At 45.9% G+C, this 20,752-nt stretch overlaps 1 protein-coding gene across 1 annotated transcript in view; it reads left to right on the forward strand.

Annotated features, from left to right (window-relative positions):
- Window positions 1-297: 297 nt before the first annotated feature.
- GRIA3 (glutamate receptor, ionotropic, AMPA 3) overlaps window positions 298-20,752 on the forward strand; it is a 273,089-nt gene continuing 252,634 nt past the window's right edge. The window contains exons 1-2 of the mRNA XM_015426982.1: window positions 298-388; window positions 2,548-2,706. Of these exons, the coding sequence (XP_015282468.1) occupies window positions 298-388; window positions 2,548-2,706 (250 nt within the window). The remainder of the gene's footprint in view (window positions 389-2,547; window positions 2,707-20,752) is intronic.

A 20,752-nucleotide genomic window follows, 5' to 3' on the forward strand; every position in this document is an offset into this window, starting at 1 on the left:
TTGGATTTGCTGCTCGACCCACCATCTTTGCGTAGTGGAGGGGGGGAGGAAGTCCCCAGCGTTGGGGCTGCTGCCTGGTTGTAGGAGCAGCCCAACTCTTGCAAGCCAATGAGCCCTTCCAGTTTGGGGTGAAGGGGGGGGGAGAGAAAGAAGGTTGAGGGAGAGTGGGGGGGGGAGATCCCACCAGCGGCAGTTTTCAGAGCCTTCCCAGCCCCGTCGCCACTGTTGCGCCCATGCCCGTCTTGTCAGTTTCGTTTTAGGAATTGAACTGCAGGGGCTTTTTAAAAAATAATAAAAATGGGGCAGCCGATGCCTCCAGCTCTCTTCCTTTTGCTGGTGGGGCTTCTGAGAGACTCTTTGGGAGGATTTCCAAACACCATCAGTATAGGTAAGAAGCTCCGATTCTTCTTCTCTTTTTTTTGGGGGGGGGGCAAATCTTAGTATCTTGATACATCTATACTGTTGTTCCAATCTTGCGGGGCGGGGGGAGCCTGTTCCCACTGTTTTTGACTCGTCAACTCTTGTATGTGGCTTCTCCCTCGGGGGCTCTTGACATTATTTTTTTTTAGTTCGATCATCCTAGGGCAACTCGCAGTCCGATTGACAAACGGGGAGATGGCGAGAGAAAAACTGCATAGCATTGCATAGATTAATAATGGGGGGGGGAGGTATAATTGAGTCGCGGCATCAATAAGGATAGCATGAATGTCATTGTTATCATCATCAGCAGTGTTTGAGAAACCCCACTGAAGTCGTGACCCCCCCCCCTACACACACGCACACGCACAGCAAGCCCACCCCCCTGGTTTTGAAAGATGCTGCATAGATGCTCGCTAATCCTCAGCGATTATCTCCCTTTGACTCCAGTGGCCAAACGCCTCCGACTGGCTCCAGTGGTGCGAGGGGGTATCGATTCCTGAGATCCGGAGCCCCCACTGGAGCCAGTGGCGAAACTCCCTTGGATTCGAATCGTGCACGATGCTGCTGTTCCTCGAGGCGAGTACCGGCCAAGAGGACAGTGTAGTTGGCAGAGCACGTTCCAGGATTGGTGCCCCCCCCCTCCGGAAATCCTCCCTCGCCCTGGGTTGAAGACAGCTAGAAGACGCCTAGTGGGGCTGGAGTTCTAAGAGGGGGCCAGGAGCGACGGCAGAGGCATCTGAGTGGGGAGGGGGGGGTCATGCCTCTCAGGCTGGCTTTGGGGAGGGGGGCATCAGACGGAGCAGGGGGAGTGCGGGCGAATGGCTACAAGAACCGCTGGTCCGTCCGCCGGGCACTCCGTTGGCGGTCCCTGAGTAGGCGTGCCGCTCGCCCCGCCGCCGCCCGCCCGGGGTCTGCGGAACCGGGAGCTGCCGGGCGGTGTTTAAAAACAGTGTTCGGTTCGCGTATGGAAAGGCACCCCGCGCCTCCGCCAGCTAATTTGCAGCCGCGTCTCCCCTCCACACTGCGGAAGGCGGCGTCTGAACTCCGAGCAGGCTGTCAGCCCCAGGACGTGCGGGCGCCCAGATGCGGGGAGAAGTTCAGGCGCTCGGCTTTCTGGAGCAGCTTCCCCCACCCCCACTCCCCCACCCCGCCCCTCTGCCGGTCTGGAAGGAAACCTCGGCACGGGCAGGTCTTCCAAACTGCATCCCTGCATAGAGCTGCTTTGCCCTGGGAAAGGATGGAGGCCGGGAGGCTCAAGTCTCTCCCACCCGCCTCTTTGGAAATTAAGATTATTTTTTAAAAAACAACAAAACTGGTTTGCTGCTGAAAGTCTTGTGGCTCCTGCTTGACTCCCGGGTTCTAGGGTCTGAAATGGTGTGTTTACTCAAAAGGAAATCCTGCTGAGTTCAGTGGGACTGACTCCCCGTGTAACTGTACCTAACACTCAACCCTTTCCTTGAAGTAATCCTCCCTTGAACAGACCAGAGTGGATTATGAGTAGACCCATTTAGAATGACATTGTTGGTCCTTTAGAAACCAGTGGTACATCCTTTCTACTGGTCCGCACATGCTTACTCTCATTGAAGTGCAACAGGGTAATAAGACTGCAGTCTTGTATACTGTTGCACTCAGTGGGGCTTACTTCAGAGTAAACATGGCCAGGAATCAGGATTGGCCAGTCCCCACGGACTTCCATGGCTCTTACACCAAAGCAAGGATGCTTAGGGTGGCAACCTTCACCTTTTGATCCTTATTAACATTATAAGCACAAACTGACACTGTAAGACAATATGAGTTGGTTTTGTTAGTGGCACAAAGAACGGGCTGTGATCCTGGTTCAGAACTCTTCTCTGCCATGGCCCCACTAGGTGGCCTTACACAAGCCCCTCTCTCTTGGCCTCTTTCCCCTCCCAGCCTCCCTTACAGGGCTGTTGTAAGGATTACAATCAATGTACATGAACACTGGTACCTAAACGTTAAGTATTAATAATATGACATGGGTATGTTTGTATGGGGATTCATTGCTTTGGAGCGTAATATTTTTATTATACCTACAGGTCGGATTACCTATCCCTTCCATAGTCTGCAGTCCTCCTTTTACAAAAAAGCACTTGTTCTTCCTTGCAGGAGGGCTGTTCATGAGAAACACGGTCCAGGAGCACAGTGCGTTCCGATTTGCTGTACAGTTATACAACACCAACCAAAATTTCACAGAAAAACCTTTCCATTTGAACTATCATGTTGACCACCTGGATTCCTCCAACAGCTTTTCAGTCACAAACGCATGTAAGTAGCTGCCCAGTTTTCTCACTAGAGCATGGTGCTGCCTGTTGGTAAACCTCTCCTTTCCCCCACCCACCCCCGAGCCCACTTTAGCCCCAATTTGCCATCCGGAACTGCCGTTCATATTTGGTAAACTAAACTGGAATGAAAGGCAGCACTGCCAACAGGCTTCTGTTCCTCTTCCAGTACTGCATAAATGCCCGTTATGGTTAATAAAGGTTTGATTCTTATTATGTAAAAGTTGTCCACCCCTCCAAATCTAATGGAATGGTTCAGAATAAGTTCTATAGTACCAGTTTTAGTGTTTCTCTATTGCTTTGACTGCTGCCGATAGTAGGCATTTAGGAACAGCTTGGCTATGGGGGGGGCATCATTTCCACAAATAACATTGCACCGGAACGAAATGTGGTAAACGCCGTTTAAAGTGACCTTGAGGGTGACAGAGCGGGATGGGCTTACCGGCCTCCCTCTTTGCCTTAAAATAGCCTTTCTTCTTGCAGAGCCTGTCTCACTACAAATGTGCAAACTGATGAATGCTGTCGGGGAGGGGGGGAGGAAAATGGTGTGGAAAACCTGGCGTGGGGGGGGGAATTAGTACTGCAAATGCTTGTGTGTTTTTCATACCTACCCGATGCTTTACTAGAGAGAGATGTGAGCCAAACAGAAAAGGAAGAGAGCACAGTGAAAGGGGGAACCCACCCGTGTTGCAGCCAGCCCTATTTAAAGGACCCCTCTCGTATTGGGATATATTTTATTTTATTGGGGTGGGAGGAGTTGAGAGCACAAGAGCATGTCTGACTGTGTGCCAGGCATGATTTAAAATCTAAGGCAAGTGTTCGGGGAAGCAAAGAACGGGAGCCCTGTTTAATCCCAGTGAAATCCTCCTGCACAAGGAGTATTGCCAGATTGGAAGGTAGCAGACCTGAAGTTATCAGGCTTGCGTTTGTACCTTTAGGACCCTGGTCAGCAACTTGGTTCCATTAGGGGGCTGCCAGCTCTGGAGAGGGACTAGAGTGATGGGCCCCCGGTTGACATTCCTGCAAAGGCTCTCCCACCAAATGCTGTTGCTGCAGAGGCTGTTCCTTCCCCAGCATTTTTTTTTTTGATGGACAGCAAGGGGGTCAATTGATCACTTTGGGGATAGATTTGGCCCAGAGGCCCCCATGTGTCAGTCAATCCCCACCTTGTAATGGCAATATTTTTTTTCTCATGGGGGAGGCAGATTGTATTGCTTGGCTGCAAGTCCCTATTGTAGTGGTTTTTGTGTAATGTTTATCTAGCTTTTTGCAACATTACCCAATAAAGGATGTGGAGGGGGTACTGTGAGAATGCATAGAACTGACCTTCCGGGATGCCAGTCCACCCATAAGAAAGTCCGTTGACTTTCTCGTGGGTTTTTTATGAGGATACCTAGCATTGCAGCTGCTTCCTGTGAGTTTCTAGTCTGTTGTGTATACACTTTGGGATTCCAACTTTTGAAAAGTTAAATGAAACATCTATGATTCAAGCAACATCTATGATTCAAGCACAGTTATGGGTGCTGGCTTTCCAGGCAGCCGTTGTAGCTGTGTCTTTAACAGCTGCTTGGTAAAGGGACCTTAGCATCATCCTTCCAGCTCCATGTACTGAAAAGCATCACCTGCTGATTTCTGCAAGCTACTGTGCAAGGCATGAGACCAGATCAGGATGTCTTTTTCTGGTGTGTTGGCAACCCTAATTTTTTTTAAAGATTCACATCAGTCCATCTGTATTTTGGATTTTCATAATCCTGTCCCACACAAACAGCTGTTTCACAAATGTTTGCATCTTCCATGGCAGTAATCCTTTCAGTGGGATCTATCTCAGTTTCCTTAAATATCAATGATATAGATTTAAACTAAAGACATTAAATTGCCGGTTAATTAAATTTTCTTGAGGATTCCCCCTCCCTTTCTTAGATTCCACTAAGATTAATGGTGAGGTTTGACATCTGAGAGGGAAACTCCCTGTAGTTCATGTTTTTATAGTTTAAAAACACACAGCAGTGCAATTGTCGATATCTTACCAGTGCTTTGTAGGGTCCAAAATGTAATGCCTGAACTGACCACCTCCTTTCTGCCTTATGGTGGAGCCTTCCCTGATTATTGGCCCAATCATCTATGGAATTTAATATAATGTATTCAATTTATATTCTCAGTAGCATATCTCGTGTTGCATTAAGTGTCGCAAGAGTCCTTGATTCTCCTGTGTTTGCATTTTAACATCTCTGATCCCATCCACAATAATATAGTCAAGTATATATTATTTTCCCTCCACAAGTGCATTTTCAGCCTAATCTGACGTGATTTAAAGGAAACAGGAATTCTGTGGCACCTTTTAGTGTGGCTGAAAAACTCACAGACTAGAGCCCATATCATCAGTCAGTGAGATAGATCCTTGGTTGACAAGTGTTGTGTGCATATGTATACACATATCCACATGTATACACATATCCACATGTATACACATTTTCATGTGTATGGAGAAGCAGCTTCAAAAGGCCATGAAATACAGGAAGTACAAGGTATGGCAATATTTTGATAATTATTTAAGTTAATTATGGCTGCGGTCACACGGAACATTAGCCACGCTAGAGAGACGGAAGTCAGGCGGAGTTTCCGGGCGCGATCTCACCGGCACTAGTACCTCGGAGGTACTAGTTTCCGGAAACTGCGGGGCAAGGGCGGGCGTCTGATCGTGTTTCTGGTGGCATCCGGTGCCCACCCATGTCCCCTTGCAAACAAGGTGTTTTTCCCCCAAGTCTCCGTGGATGCGCACAAGCATCCAACAGAGCATGCGCATTTATGGTGTACATGACAAAAAAAACCACCCGTTTGCTGCACCGCGCGCTTCTTTGTTGCGCGCAGGATCGTCCTGTGATCAGCACCTCTCCCTTCCCACGGAACCTCCATGGGACCTCATTGGAACCTCCAGGGGAGGTCTGATCCCTTAACCGCGCGTTAGTTTGCCCCGGGGCAAACAGCCACGCTCCCCCCCCCCGCAGTTTCCTGCCCGTGTGACCGGAGCCAATGGATAGTATAAGGAATTGCTTTCTTTGGATTCTACCAACAATCCTCTTAAGTGACCTTGAGTTCAAATATAGCATGCATATGTGTTTGCCATCTAAGGATCCATCTGGCGGTGTGGACACTAATCCATGAAACCTTATGTTACTAAAATGTGTCAGTCTTCAAAATGTCACACAACTCCTGTTTGTTGTTACTGCAACAGACTAATATAACCACCCTCTGGGACTAACATGGCTTAGTTGTTCTGTAATACGCTGACCATGTGAATGGCTGGATGGTTAAAAGTGGGTTCTCTCAGCGTCTTTATTGCTTATGGATTTGGTCTTACTTTAGCAATTCCATGGTATTCCATGTAAACTAAAGTAAAAAGGTTTATGACATGTACTGGCAGTGAGGGGAGGGGAGGCAGCATGGTGTAGCCTGGTCTTGTCAGATCATGGAAGTTAAGCAGGGTCAGTACTTGGATGGGAGACCACCAAGGAAGACTCTGCAGAAGATGGCAATGGCCAGCCACCTCTGCTTCTCACTTGTCTTGAAAGATCCTGGCTGGGGTCACCATAAGTTGGTTGCCACTTGACAGAACTTGCATACATACCACCAATGAGAAACGAATGTGGCTGAAAAGCAAAACTGACTTTAGTTCTTCCCTTAAGGGACCCTGTCCAATTGTTCCTGAAGTGAAATTCTAAACATATTTCAGGGCTCATCTTCAAACAAAACCTTAAGCAACTTTGAGGGCTCATGCAGAGCTATAAGGGAATTATGAGTTTCGATAAGACTGGGCTGAGAAATCCCTCCCCAGGAATCTCCTGTGAGTACTAAAGCTGAGCCCAGAACAAATGCACAGTAAAAACCATACTTCTGGGCATATGTAGAATACCTTTCCATTGCTGTGCAGTAACCACAGCTGGTGTTCAGAGAATAAAACTAGAGCAAGGGGATGAGTATGAACCCTGACGTTGCTGAGGTTCTGCAGGTGGTACTTGATAATGCTGTGGCTAGGATTGCCAACCTCCAGGTGGGGCCTGGAGATCTCCCACTCCAGAACTGATCTCCAGACAATGCCGATCAGTTGCCCTGGAGAAAATGGCTGCTTTGGAGGGTGGATTCTATGGCCTTGTACCTTGCTGAGATCCATCCCCAAGCTCTAGCTCCCAAATCTCCAGGTATTTCCCAACCCAGAGAGGGCAACCCTCGCTGTGGTTCAGTGGTGGTGAGCAAGCTTTGCATGCAGAGGAGCTACCAGAGGCAGCTTCCAAAAGAAAATGAAATGAAAACATAAAACATTTACAAGTTGTTAATTAAATCCCAGCATTAAAACACTCCCAGCATTAAAAAAACAGAGCATTAAAACAACCGATTGCACCATTCAAAAGGAATTGAACAGTTTTCAGGCACCAGTAAAATGGTGTTTAAAAAATCAACCCCTGAGTTAACTGGCTCAGTAAATAGAAACGTTTTGTCCTGGCACCAAAAAGAGAGTCGCACGGGCACCAGGCAAGCCTCGAGGAAAGGGAATTCGGTAGGTGAGGTGCCCCAACTGAAGCCACCAACTCTGGTTGCCACACACCCTCACCTCTGAACGCAGGGGCATGGAGAGCAGGGCTTGAGAAGCAGATCTTAATTGTGGGCTGAACAGTAGGGGAGGGGGCATTCCTTCCAGCAACCTTGCTCTAAGCCATTTGCAGTGCAATCCTATGCAGGGTTACCCCAGTCAAAGCCCATTGAAAGGAATGGGCTTAGAGTGGAGTAACTCTCCTTAGGACTGCACTGTTAGGGTTTAGAGGTAAGAGGAATGTAGACTTCGAACTGTGCCTGAAAACAGAAGGGCAGCCAGTGATGCTCTTTCAGGATAGGAAGGAATGACAATGGTCCCTGTGCCCTGCCACTGAAGGAAGCTTGGCTGCCAAATTTTGGGCCAGTTGAAGTTTGTGGACCATTTTCAAAGGCAGCCCCTGTGTAGAGTGCATTGCAATAATCTAGCCTGGATGGAAATAAAGCATAGATCACTCTGGCCAGATCAGAGATTTTAACCTGAGCAAGGGCTTGAGGAACGAATGGGCAAATGGAGATTCTCATTGACTATCATGTCTAATCTGCCACAACAGCTCATGAGCCAGTGCAATGTCCAAATAGGATTCATAGTCCTGGATTCAAATCCCACTCTGACATAACACCTGCTGGGTGCCCTTAGTTGAGCCCAAGTGAGCATGACTGGCCCTTCTTCCAGGGTTGTTGTGAGCAGACGAGAGAACTGAGCTTCTTGGAGGAAGGATGGGATAAAAGTCAAAACGTACGAGACGGATAATCCTCTGTTAATTAGTTTACTTGCATCTTGTGGCAATGAATCCCATAAGTCAATTATGTGAAGCCCTTTCTTTTGACTCAACTGATAGTCCTCTGAAGTGGATAACCCTGAGTTCTAGCGAGATCTGAGAGGGAAAAGAAAAATCCTCTCTCTTCACATTCATCACACCCCAATTTATAGAGCAGTGCCATTGGTGGCTAAGTAAACTGGAGAAAGGATGGGGAAAGGTGACCTTGTCTAGAGTGAAATGATCGCATGGTGATGTATTGTAGCAGGGGGGAAATATTATTTGCGGTCCTGCCCACTGAACATGTAAGTCTTTGCAGCTACAAATAAATAACCAAGAAGGCTGCCATGCTTCCTCAGATTGGAAAGTAATTGTCTTTGAAAAGTCAGAATGCTCATACATACCAAATCGATGAGGCTGCTCTCCTGGCTTGCGACAGTATATAAAAGTGATCCTGCCTAGCCACTGGCAATTAGGGATCCCTTTGTCAATGCGCTAGTGGTTCATTTTTGTTTCTGGTGTTATCAGCGAATGCATCTTCTTATTATTAGCATTTAGCTTTCTTTTTAAAACTGTGCATTCCCTCTCTCAAGGACCACTGTACAACTCTGGGAAGGGCTGGTGGCTCATTATCCTGGCCCAGTCCTTGGCATCTCCAGTTAAAGGGCAGCATAGGCAATACTCAGCTGGCTGCATCAGTAACCTGACTCTATCCAGAATAGCTCAGAGCCATATTTAACTTCTTTTATATTTGTAGCTAACAGGTATTCAGGTAAGAGAAAGCTGTAGAGATTCTGGCCTGGGAGGCTTCATCTGGTTTAACAATCATTGTTTTTCCAGAGAACCCTGGAACTGTAGTTCTGCATCATTCTCAAGACTCATTCTTGTGGCTGCAAGAGGGGAGCCATGACAGTTAAAGCCATTATAAAGCCCATGGAGTCTCACTGTAACAGATGCTGCAAAGGATGATGGAAGAAATTTGGGTGATATGAATCTGCTTGCAATTTCCTGGTATTCTGAGCTAGCCCTAGAATCTCTCGAATGATATTGAACTCCATTACTCTTACGTGGTGTTCCGGGTCCCCCCAGCCACCAGCAGGGAATGGGGGAGCAGAGTTGCTAGATTCAGGTTCAGAAGCTCCTGGAGATGTGGAGATTGAGCTTGGGGAGGACATGGACCTCAGTGGGTTACAATGCCATAAGGTTCACCCTCCAAAGGGATGGGCACGAATCACATTTTTGCAGTTCGGTTTGTGGTTCGTGGCTGAACCATGAACTGATACGCTGGTTCATGAACGAAACCAGTTCATATCAGTTTGTGAGCCATTTAAACCCCTGTTTTCTGCTCCCCGCTGCTTTTGGTGTGGAGCTTAGAACAGGGGGTAAAACAGCTCAGAGCCATTTAATCCCCTGCTTTCTGCTGCTCCTGAACTGTCATGAACGGCATCAAAATTCATGGAAGTTCATGGTGGCTCTTCAGTTCACAAACATCGCTTTGTGAACCATAAACCTCTCAAAATTTGTTATGAACTTTAGTCCATGAGCCGATTCATGCCCATCCCTAGCCTGTTGATGAGCTATAAAACCAGGGTATCCCCAGGTCCTACCTTGAGGCTGGCATCCCTACTCTTACATTAAATAAAAAGAAGTTGTGGTTCAATCATTTAATTCCTGGCTAGCCTTAAGCATCCCTTTATCTTGCAGTTGGATGCTTTTTATGGATGGTAGCAAAGAGATACTTCCCCACTCTTCCACAGGTCATTCAGAGATCAGTTGATATACTCATTAGAAATGTTTGTAGAGTCAATCTTTAAACAAATAAAATCCTTAATTAACACTGGTGTGTGTGAGCTCCTGTGCAGAAGAAAGGAAAGGCCTCTCTTTCAACCAAATACTGTCCACCCTGATGGTGTCTTAACACAGCATAATATTGCTTAAGGGCTGGCCAATTGGTGTTTTTCTTCTTGTTGAGAATGTGTATTTTATAGCCTGAATACTTTTGATCCAAGTTTATGAATGTGAGCCAGCATGAGAATGTGGCATCTTATTGCAGGCTAGAGAAATCCAGAGTTCAAAATGGAAATCATGGGAATGAATATCATGAGTTTATCAAAGAAGTAGAAAGCTTGTCTCTGTTATGGTATAATCAGTTTGCTGAAATCTTGTATATTCTGTAAATGGTGCACAGATATATTGACAATCTTCATGGAAAATCAGGGAGAAAAATGAAAAACCTGTGTTGGCATTTACTGAAATTTTCTTCAGAGCTGAAAAACCCTTGTCTCTATTTTTTAAAAAATAGCAAATGATGCCTTTTTGTTAAATTGCTGCATAAACCTGTACCCATGTCTCAGTATCCCAATTGATCTCTTTTTGCGTAGGTTCTATTTTGATTGGAAGCACAAAATATTCAAACAACTCTGAGATTTTTCTCTCTCTTGGCTCTTATATAAAGCTGTATTTTAAAAAGCAGGAGCCTATCCTGCAGATGTGTGCATTCTCTGGGAGGGGGAAAACACACACACCAATTTAGTTAGGCAACTTGTTTTGTGAGTGTGAGCAGTATGTAACATTCCAGCAAGCAGGTGGTAACAGAAGCATTGCAGGTTTCCTTTGGAAAGGCACACACACAGAGTGAGACATCTTTGTCAGAATGTATTGGAACATAGTACTTAAATGCATAATTCCATTTCTAGCATATCTAAATGCGATCCCCTCCCATTCAGATTTAAATTAAAACCTCTACTGGCATCTGTTACCATTAGCATCTACATTATGCTTAAAGTTCTGTAGCTCCCATTCCCTCTAAATAACACTGCTTGTGTCTCTTCTGTTCTGCACTTGTAGTGCTCTCCACTACATAGCTCCAGCCACTGCAGTGTCAGCTCATTAGCACTCAGATCGCATATTCTCTCTCTCTCTCTTGCTCTGCACTGTGTCATTGCAAAAAAAAATCTGTTGTACACCTTTATGGCCAACAAATGTTCTCTTGGATTACTGCACGTTTTGCAGGGAATGTTTAGGAAACCCAACTTAACCCTCAGGTTACTTTCTTTTGGCCATGGAATTTTTCCTAGGGGAAGGATTAGTGTTAATACTTGAAAGCACCCACATACACACAAGAACCTTACGAAAATCTGTTGATCTTAATGAAGGTGGGATGTATAAAAGAACAAAAAGCTTTGACTGCAAAATCAGGGTGATCCATAATCTGCAGCTAAACGTCTTAATAATTTCTGTTGGCCATTCTGTTCTTGCTCGTATGCTATCTAAAATGATCTAACAAGGTAACCCTGGGCTGGACCACAAGGTTTCTTGTTATGTGTTCAAAAATGTTACTCATCTGCCATGTTTCCTCTTTTGCCAGCCAAAGGGAAACGAACATCATTACCTAATTATCCTTGTTTGCTGAGATCTGTTTATAGTTGTTTGTTTGAGTACTGCTCTTTGAATAGGGGTTTGTGGCTTGACTAGCATGCTTAGCTGTGTTTGTGTCCTTTTGCCATTCATGTTCTACATTCACAGGGGGGAATTTTTCAGCATGAAAGCCTCTGTAGGTTTGTTTTGTTCCCCCCCCCTCTTTTTAACGCTATGCTAAGTGTCACAGGAACTGATGTAAACAGAGGATAAACGGGACCAGTCTGAATTCTGACTTATTCATTCTAGCCTCATCCGATGTGCATGCAGCTAAGAGCTTTCCTGTTCGCTGCTGTTACTGCTCAGCATTTCTTCCTGCTGGGGACAAACAAGTTGCTTTCCTTGCATCTGGACCCTCTTTTGCCAGCTGGCAGAGGGATGGTGATGCTCAGACTGGTCACACACACACCCCCACTGCCAAAGATGTCTCAGTTAACAGTTGTGCAAATTTCAGAATAAAAAGCACTAGGAGAAACAGAGTTTTCAGTCATTCAGAGTTTTCAGTGCAAATTCCCCTTGAGGGTCTGCAAGGACAGCCCTGGCTCATTACCTTGGTTTGTTATGTGTTATTTGTGGCTGTTCCACAGAGAAGCATGGGGCTGCTTACTTGAAGTTCCCAGGCAATCTCATAGCCCGCTACATTTCACAAACAAAAACAGGGACATTAGGCATACTTGTAACAGTCTTCTAATGCCAAGGATCACTGCCTGAGCTGTTCCCTTCTCATGACTCATTGCTCATAGCTCTTTTCCTCTTGATGTAAACCATAGCCATTTGTTCTGTTAAAGCCTGTCCTTCATCAGCTTCCAGTGTGTTTGCAAATTGCCCCTAAGAGTTTTCAATCTCACATTGGTCATGCATGCTATAGAAAACGTATAGCCCAAAATGCATTTAGTATCTGGATAGTCAATTCAGTGGGGCATAAATGGCCTGGGACTGGGGTATTTGAAGGTCTACTCCCCTAATTCGTTCCTCACTTAAGATCAACACCAGATTCCCTGCTGAGTGTACCCCTACCACCTGAAGACAGGGTGGCAGCCCAGTAGGGACACAGTAGCTTACCTGGTACCCATCTGCAGGTCCCAAGAGCTGTGTTGCTTACCCAAGCATTGCGCTCAGGGTGGTGGTGGTGTTTTCCCTTAAAATTTGCTGTTTTAATCTGCTTTTAGTTCATCTGTTGTTGTTTTTAAATGTCTCTGTATTGCTGCTTTTATCTGTTTGTGTTTGTTGTTTTTGGATAGTGGTTTAGTATAAGCTGTTTTGAGCATCTTTTTATGGAAAGGGCAGCCTAGTAATATCTTCAATAAGTAAAAGGCAAGCAGTGCATTGGCGTTTTCTTATTTAGGCAACCTAGCCATATTCTGAATCCGGTTATCTGTAGAGACGTGCACACTGAAATTCCTGAGGTGAAAATATACCTGAAAATACCTGAGTATTTATGGAACATGTGCTCCTGACCCTCCCCCTATAGGAAACAGTGGAAATCAAGATGGCTAGGGGCACCTGGTTCAGGGGTCTCTAAATTTGGACACCTGTTGTCCAATCCCCTTCAAACTGTAGGGGTCTTTAGGGGAGAGAGGGAATCTTGGTTCGTAGCAACCTTGGTTCCATTTGCTCTAAAAATACTCTCCTTCCAGACTCCGGGGGAAATCTCCTCTTCCTCCATAGGAAATAATGGATCTACAAATGTGGGGAAAAGCCCATGAAAATAAACCTGAACTGGCATAGGAATATCCAAAAATTGAGGACATATCGGTATGTCCATGTTTTTTCCAAAATGCACAACTATATTTATGTGATTTAGAAAGCAAAATATGTGTTTCTCTAGAAGTGGAATGGCCCTATAATATGTAACAGTTTCAAATTAACCTCCTCAGATGCAACATGTGAAATGACAGGCTGTGCACTCAATGTACTTTAATGTCCATGCATACATTTATGTACACACTAGAGACAAAGTGGATCTACTCCCCACAACTTCTATAGGTTTGGTGGGAGCTGCTCAGGAATGGGAATTCTAAAGCATGCGTGCTGAATTTTTAAGGCATCTCCAAAGTCTCCTTGGATGGCAACATTAAGCTTATTAAGGACAGATGTGAGAAAACGGAAGTTGTCCTTAAAACAGGGGGCAGCTGGAATGGTTGCGTTCTTCCATCTAGATTCTGATCAGGCTGAAGACTTAACAATGGTGGCAGCATCCTTAGTCCTCTCACTGAGTTACAGCCTCACAGTTATTCTGCTGGTGCAAGAAGGCAAAAAGTCCACTCTTAAGCACCAAAAAGGCTATGCCAATGATCATGGCCACCAGATGACAAAGACCACATGGGACTGAGGCCCTGGTGAGGAAAGGAGTTGGGAAATACTGGTGGGATACTTTCGAGCAAGGGAACCTTTACCTTTACAACTCATTACCTGGCCCTGGCTGCAGCACCGTTCCCTTTCTGCCTTCCTCTGCCTTGCAGATCTTGCAATTAGATGACTGATTTGTGACTGTCTAGCAGGCTCAGCATATTTCCTTCTCCCACTCCAAGCCCTGCCAAAACAGTGGCTGAGATGTGGCCTGACTAGGGGATGCAGCAGCAGCAAGTGGTTCGCAGTGACTGGTTTCTGTGCCGCCTTCAGGCCCAGCTGACTGAGATGGCTGTACAGTCCTTGATGTGGACGGGCCATCCTTCATTCAGAGGGTTTTTGAATCAGTCTATTCATAAACTCACTTGGTGACCTTGAGCCCATCTCTTATCTTCCGCAAACAGCCCATACAAGGGAAATGTAATGACTTTGGAATTGGTGTTGTAAGAAGTGTGTCCATCTGTATCTGACAAAGTGTGCTTGCCCATGGAAGCTTATACCGCAAATAAAGCTTTGTTGGTCTTAAAGGTGCCACTGGACTCAAACTTTGTTCTGCTGCTTCAGAGCAACACGGCTACCCCACCTGAATCTGTGTCCGTCTATGTTTAGCATTCATATAAAGTCCCGGGAATTCTCCAAGGGTTTGGCCCATAATCTAGGCCACTCTGCTTTTCTTTTGCTGTTGACCTTTGGTACCTGAGAGCCTCTCAACTGTGTGTTAAACTATATAATAAACATTTACAGTGCTCTTCTGCATCATTTTTCTCTCTGGGAATGTTTTTGTGACTATGGTTCCTCTTTTGAGTGTTCTGTCTGGGAGCAGAAAGAGCTTGACTTTGAGCTCGTTCTTAAATGAGAAGCCATGTGATTCTCTCTCATGCTTCTGAAGTAAAGAGACTTCTATTTGCCATTGACTTTGGGAGGAGCAGGACTGAGTCCACTGGGAGTATTCACATGAGAGAGCTGTAACAGCAAGTCAGATCTTTGACAAATTTGATAGAACGCACAGCAGCTCAGATCCAAAGGCGCGTGGAGGCTCATGGCGAGCAAGCAAATGAGAGAGAGAGAGCTTGGCATAAATGGCTTTTCTGAAAGGCTCAGGGAGATGGAGGGAGAAAATCAACACCTGTGATAAATAGCAGAAGCACTGAATGAAGATTAGGCCAGTCTATTAGCAACAGTGAGGCTAGAAACCATCTATCTTTTTTTTTAAAATCAAAAATCAGAATGTATAATTCAGTGCTCAAACATCTAATGGCTGGCAAGTTTATCGGCACAAGAGTATAGTAAAAATGTGGTCATGTCTCCTTTACAGATTTGTGTTCAACAAAACAAAAATCATGCAGTCCTTTAGGGTAATTAACTATTTTCGGTTAGGCCATAGTATATGGTGACAAGGGTCGGATCTCATGGAGATTTCCCGTCTGCTAATTGTGGTGCTTTCCTGAAGTACAAGGAGTGATGGAAGAACACTGAAGAAAAGCTCCACCATTGGTGGAATGGATCCACAGGCTCCAACCACATCTGGGTACATAAAACTTTAGCTTTTTGTAAGTAAAAAATAGACGATTCCCTTCTGCAACAAGAGCTTAAAATTAAACAGTGGCAGGGCTGCCAAGAGTCACCATGGACTCACAGGCAAAGATTACCTCAGGGCCTCCACCTCATAGCACCTGCAAAGTCCCAAACATCCTGTTGAAACAAATCACTTGACCTGTTATTAATCAGTTTTTAGCTTATTCATACTATCTCTATGCATACCATACTTTTCCCCATTATGTTTGTATTTTACCCCTTCATCAACTATCTGGGGTAAATGGACAGGTTCCCCCCTCCCCATTCTATGTTCATAACAACCCTGTGCAGTAGGGTTGGATGGGACAGAATGATAAAGGACTGCTAAATATATAGATACACATGGAAATACATGGATAGAATCTTGCTCAGCTTCCTAGGCTTCCCAGGTGACAGGAGTCCCTGGAATGTCACCCCCCCTGGCTTCTCTACCTTATGGTTGCCAACCTCCTGCAGTGTCTGGATATCCCCCCACTATTTCAACTGATCTCCAGGCAATAGAAATCAGTTCACCTGGAGAAAATGGCCACTATGGAAGGTGGAATTATACCCCATTGAAGTCCCTCCCCTTCCCCAAATCCTGCCTTCTTCAGGCTCCACCCTGAAAATCTCCATGTATTTCCCAGCCCAGAGCTGGCACCCTACTCCACCTACAAACTATTTGTTGTATCTTCAGGGACTTTTTTTAATGGGAAAGGCCATCGACATTATGTTTAGGTCATCCAGGGAGAAAAATGCTGCTTCTGTTGGCTATGATTGTGGGAATTTAAAGGGGGTAAGCAGGCCACTTAATAAAGGAAAGTGTTAATAGAAGGAGGAGAATCTTCTGAATGTAGAAATAACTGTTCTTGGTTCCTGTCATAATCAATTCATAGTCGCTATAATGAACAGCTTGCTTGAAAAGGGTACAGAAGTCTCCATTGGTTATATGGGACTTATACATTCATTGCTTTTTCAAAGACCATCCAACATACAGGGGAGAACATGGGTAGCAATCCTGAACAAACAGGGAATGAAACATGGTTGAAGTGGGCGTATAGATTCAGGGATTAAGATCTGGGAAAGGTGGGCTTTCAGGAGAAGAGTGTGAGAAGAACTGGTTCAGTGGAGGTATTCCATTCAAGGGGAGGCAGCAAGGAAGACCAGAGCAGACACAGAAATAAAGACAAATTGTTTATTATGGAAACATTGGAAAGTAAGTAAAGAATATAAAATTCATCAGGTCCGCATGGAAAATTCGATAACATGCTTAAAGAGGAAGCAGCTGGTGAAGTCTTTTTATTAATTTTGTCTGTACTATTGAAATCAGCCTACTCTGTGCCTTCGAAATTTTATTGTATGTTGATGTGCTGATGACTCTGTACATCAATCTTGGCTGATCAACCACAAAGCAGAGTGCAGGGGGTTGGACTAGATGACCTTCAAGGTCCCTTCCAACTATAACGTTCTATGATTCTATGAAAGAAACTTGAACTTGTTTCACACATTAGCAAAGCCATTACTTGGAGGGCAGCCAAAGAGGGCATAGAGGCCAAGGCCTTCCCCTGAACAGCCACTGGTATCAGGGGCTTACTGTTTGACTATGGAGATCCCTTTAGTTGCTAATAGCCACTGATGTACCAATTCTCCATGAAACCATCTAATGTACTTTTAATGCAGTCCATTCTTGTGGCCATCACTACATCCTCTGCTAGTGAATTCCAGGATTTAATTGCATATTGAGTTAAGTAGTGCTTCCTTTTATCCCTTCTGAATCTACTGCACATCAGCTTTTATTGGGTGCCCCTGAGTTGTAGTATTAGGCTGCTTTGCATAGCATTCTGTTCATCTGGGTGGCCCCGATCCAGTAAAGAACCACCGTAACCCGAAGATCAAAAACTGGAGCACAGTGAATTGCAACAACTAGGGGACTGGGGTAACATGACTTCCCCTCCCGTTCCTTCCCATTTCAACATATTGATTTGATTTATTTTGAAACTGCCAGCTTCTAGGTGTCTAATTAGCTTTGCTTAATGTCAACAGAGCAGTGCCTCTGCCAGCCTCCTTCGCGCATTTGAAACTTCAAACGGTGTTAGCGCTGGCTTCAGCGTTGACATTTTTGTTACCATTCAGATTAGGTCACTCTTGGAGGAATTTTATATGAAGATAATTAGGGAATCAAGGAAGTCTCCCCGCGTTCAGTCACCACAGGATATTTGCTTTTCTCAACGTGCCCATAATTGTAATGCACATCCAACAGAGGAGAGGAAACCTCTGCAAATGTCACATAGTAATTCTGCACACTTGTATCCGTCCTCTTCGTTGGTGGAGTATGGAATGTATCCTCTTCCCTCCGACTTGCTGAAATGCAGATGTCGAGCTGCAGATTTCCTTTGTAAACACTGCCCCATACACACAAAGGTAGGTTGGCTCGTAGAGGGAGAGTTGATCCTTCCTTTATTCTGCTGATGCCCTTCTCCTTGTGCAGATGGCTTGGGGACCTGCAGCACCAGCTTCTCCTTGCTCTTGTTGGGGAAGAAAACAAAGGAGACTATGAGTAGTGGTGTGAATGGATGGTTCTGCTTGTGGGCAAAAAAGCTTGGGGCATCTCAGGGAGCTGCCGTCCACCTCTCTACAAAGGAAGGATCCAGCACGCAGGCTCCAGTTCAAATCCTGGTCCCTTCCATGTTTTCTTAGATGTGCTGTAATGAATATTTTAAGACGATGTTGTTCTGATGCTTCACAGTTGGTGGCACAGAGTTCAGATTCCAGGGCGAGGCTGGGGTCGCGAAAAGCACTGGCTGTCTAGCTACAGCTGAGTGAAAGCTAATTAGCATTCCTCTGTTTTTGAACTCCTGCACTCGGATGTCTGTGGTGACAGCAAATTTAGAATGGCTGCAGTGTTCAGTGGCCGGTGCCTGAGCAAATGCAAGAATCTAAAGTACCCTTTCAGGGGATTTGCTTCCTAGAATTTGGTGGTGCTCACTTCTCTTCACAATGTTTTTTCTGAGCATAAAATGCACATTTTAATGCTGTAGTGCGGGCGATGGTAGTCTTCACACGTCTCTTAGCTCTTTAGTCTTTCACCCTGGGCATAATCTAAGCAATGCTCTTCCAAGACGGAGCCACGATAAACCAAAAGTACCAATAAAGGACAGCAGTCCTGAGGGCATGCAGAGTGCTTTCCTTCTCAGTACTCATATAGCATTCACTGCACATGGTGCTTTCCAGAGAGCAAGAGATCCCTGCTCAGTAGTTTGCAAGCTAAAATTTTACATAGGAGCAGGGGTCATTTCCTGCAGGAGCGCACAGGAGTGGAGCTCCGGCAGGAAAGAGCCCAGGGGGCGGGCACATGCAACAAGCCCCACCCCCTGCTCCCAGCAGCCCTCAGTCAGAGCAAGAAGCAGCCTGGTAAGTTGCAGAGCTGCCTCCCGGCCCCCCGGCCCAAAACAGTCCAGTGGCACCTTTAAGACTAGGTTTTATTGAGGTACAAGCTCTCCCTCCTCTGTGAGGACAGATCTGCACGTTCCCCCCCCCCAATAGCTAGCAATCCCAAACAGTCCAGTGGAGCCTGAGCGGTGGGTGTTGCCTTCTGACACACTTCCGGTGATGTCAGGGGTGTGTGGCATATGCAAATGAGTTATGCTAATGATTATGCTAATGAGCGCCTGCGCCTCTTTTTCTACGAAATGACCCCTGCATAGGAGAAACACCCAGGGTCAGTCCTAGCCAATGGGCAACAGGGACAGCTGCCTTGAGCCCTCACTTGGGGGGGCATGGCTCCACCCCCAAGGGTGGGGGAGGAAAAAAAGAGCAGGCTCCTGCTGGTGCTTACACCTGCCCTATCTGGGATCCTTGGCCCTGACAGGGTGGCGGTAGTGGCAGTGATTCAGGGCCCCATCCTAGACTTTACCCCCGGGGCTCCAGAATCACTAAGACTGCCCCTGGAAACAGCAGAGGGAGGGGAGAGAGATACCACTGGGGATAAAGAGTGGAAGAATGTGTACCTTTCAATCACAGGTGCTTAAGCTTCATTTCAGTAGGGAATATTGTGCCTTCCCTGCTGAAGATGCCACCTCCACGTGGCCCGGGTTGAGCAAACTCAGAGTCCAGTGGCACCAGTATCAGCGCAGATTGTTTTAAAGTGCCATTTTAATGTTTTAATTGACTATTATGATGTCTGTGTTGCCGAATGGCCTAAGTGTTGTGATTTACCCGGAGCCCGTTCGCACATGCAAGGGGCTTAAATGAAAGGACTTTCAAGTAAGCAGGGCCCCCCCCCCCCGGTACCTCTCGTTGTACAGACTGACCTTTTCGTGCTCCCTCCCCACATATGTTTGTTGAAACTTTAAAACGTTAAGATCCATTGCATCCACAGACTGGCAGAAGATGAAAGGAATGTGATCTGCTGGTTTTTCCCTCTGTGTGTCCCTAAGTATGACTCCATAAAACTATGCAACTGAAACAAGCTGCTTCCACGGCTCGGCATCTGCCTTGCACGCGGAAGGTGTCAGATTCAGTCCATGACATCTCCAGATAAAAGGACCAGGTAACAGATGGTATGAAAGGCCTCTACCTGAGCCCTGGAGAGTGGCTGCCAGTCAGAATAGGCAATACTGACCTTGATGGACAAAGGGTCTGTCTTGGTTTAAGGCAGATTCATCTGTTCAAATTGCTCCAAGCAGAGGTCTGCAGACTGTTTTGATTAGTCCATCTTTCTGGGAAAATGTTCTGCATTAAGATCACAGAATGACAGTGTGCTTCTCTAGGGTATACAACAGTATCTATGCTTGTCCTCTACTTCCCTGGTACCTTTTGAGTAGGTTTTTCTAACCTGCTGACCCAGGATGTAGTTTTGTTGCGCTCTGTGCTCTGGGGATGAGCCAAGAGTCAAAGATGTACCATCTTAGGAGCCATGTCTGCAGCTTTATGGAAGTCTGCTGGCCTAGGACCTCACCTTTCTCTTCCAGAGCTGGTAGCTGCAATACCAGCCTCTGACCACTTGCAGTGGTGGCAGTACTGAAGTATAGCAGAGTGCAGACAAGAAGTTCCTTCTTCTGGCAAGCTGACATGGATGTGCAGAGAGTAAAGTGCCTGGTTCTTGCGGTCATATCCCCCAGTTTAAAACCCCTGGTGTCTTATAAGGGGACAGCAAGCGTGAGGCAGGCAGGAATATAAACTTTGTGCCATAATGAGGTCCATTGGCTATATTTTGAGGGAAGGTGTGTCATAAATTTTGTCTGCCTGTGCCTCAAGTATGGGCACGTACGTCATAAGTAATCACTTTTGGGTTTTGAGAAGTCATTGAAAAGAACTCTCTTCTAGACGATCATGCTGCCAGATGTTCGTATCTGAAGGCTTTCAGAC

Source organism: Gekko japonicus, unplaced genomic scaffold (genome assembly GCF_001447785.1).
Source record: "Gekko japonicus isolate JY-2015 unplaced genomic scaffold, Gekko_japonicus_V1.1 scaffold265, whole genome shotgun sequence".
Lineage (NCBI taxonomy): Eukaryota > Metazoa > Chordata > Lepidosauria > Squamata > Gekkonidae > Gekko > Gekko japonicus.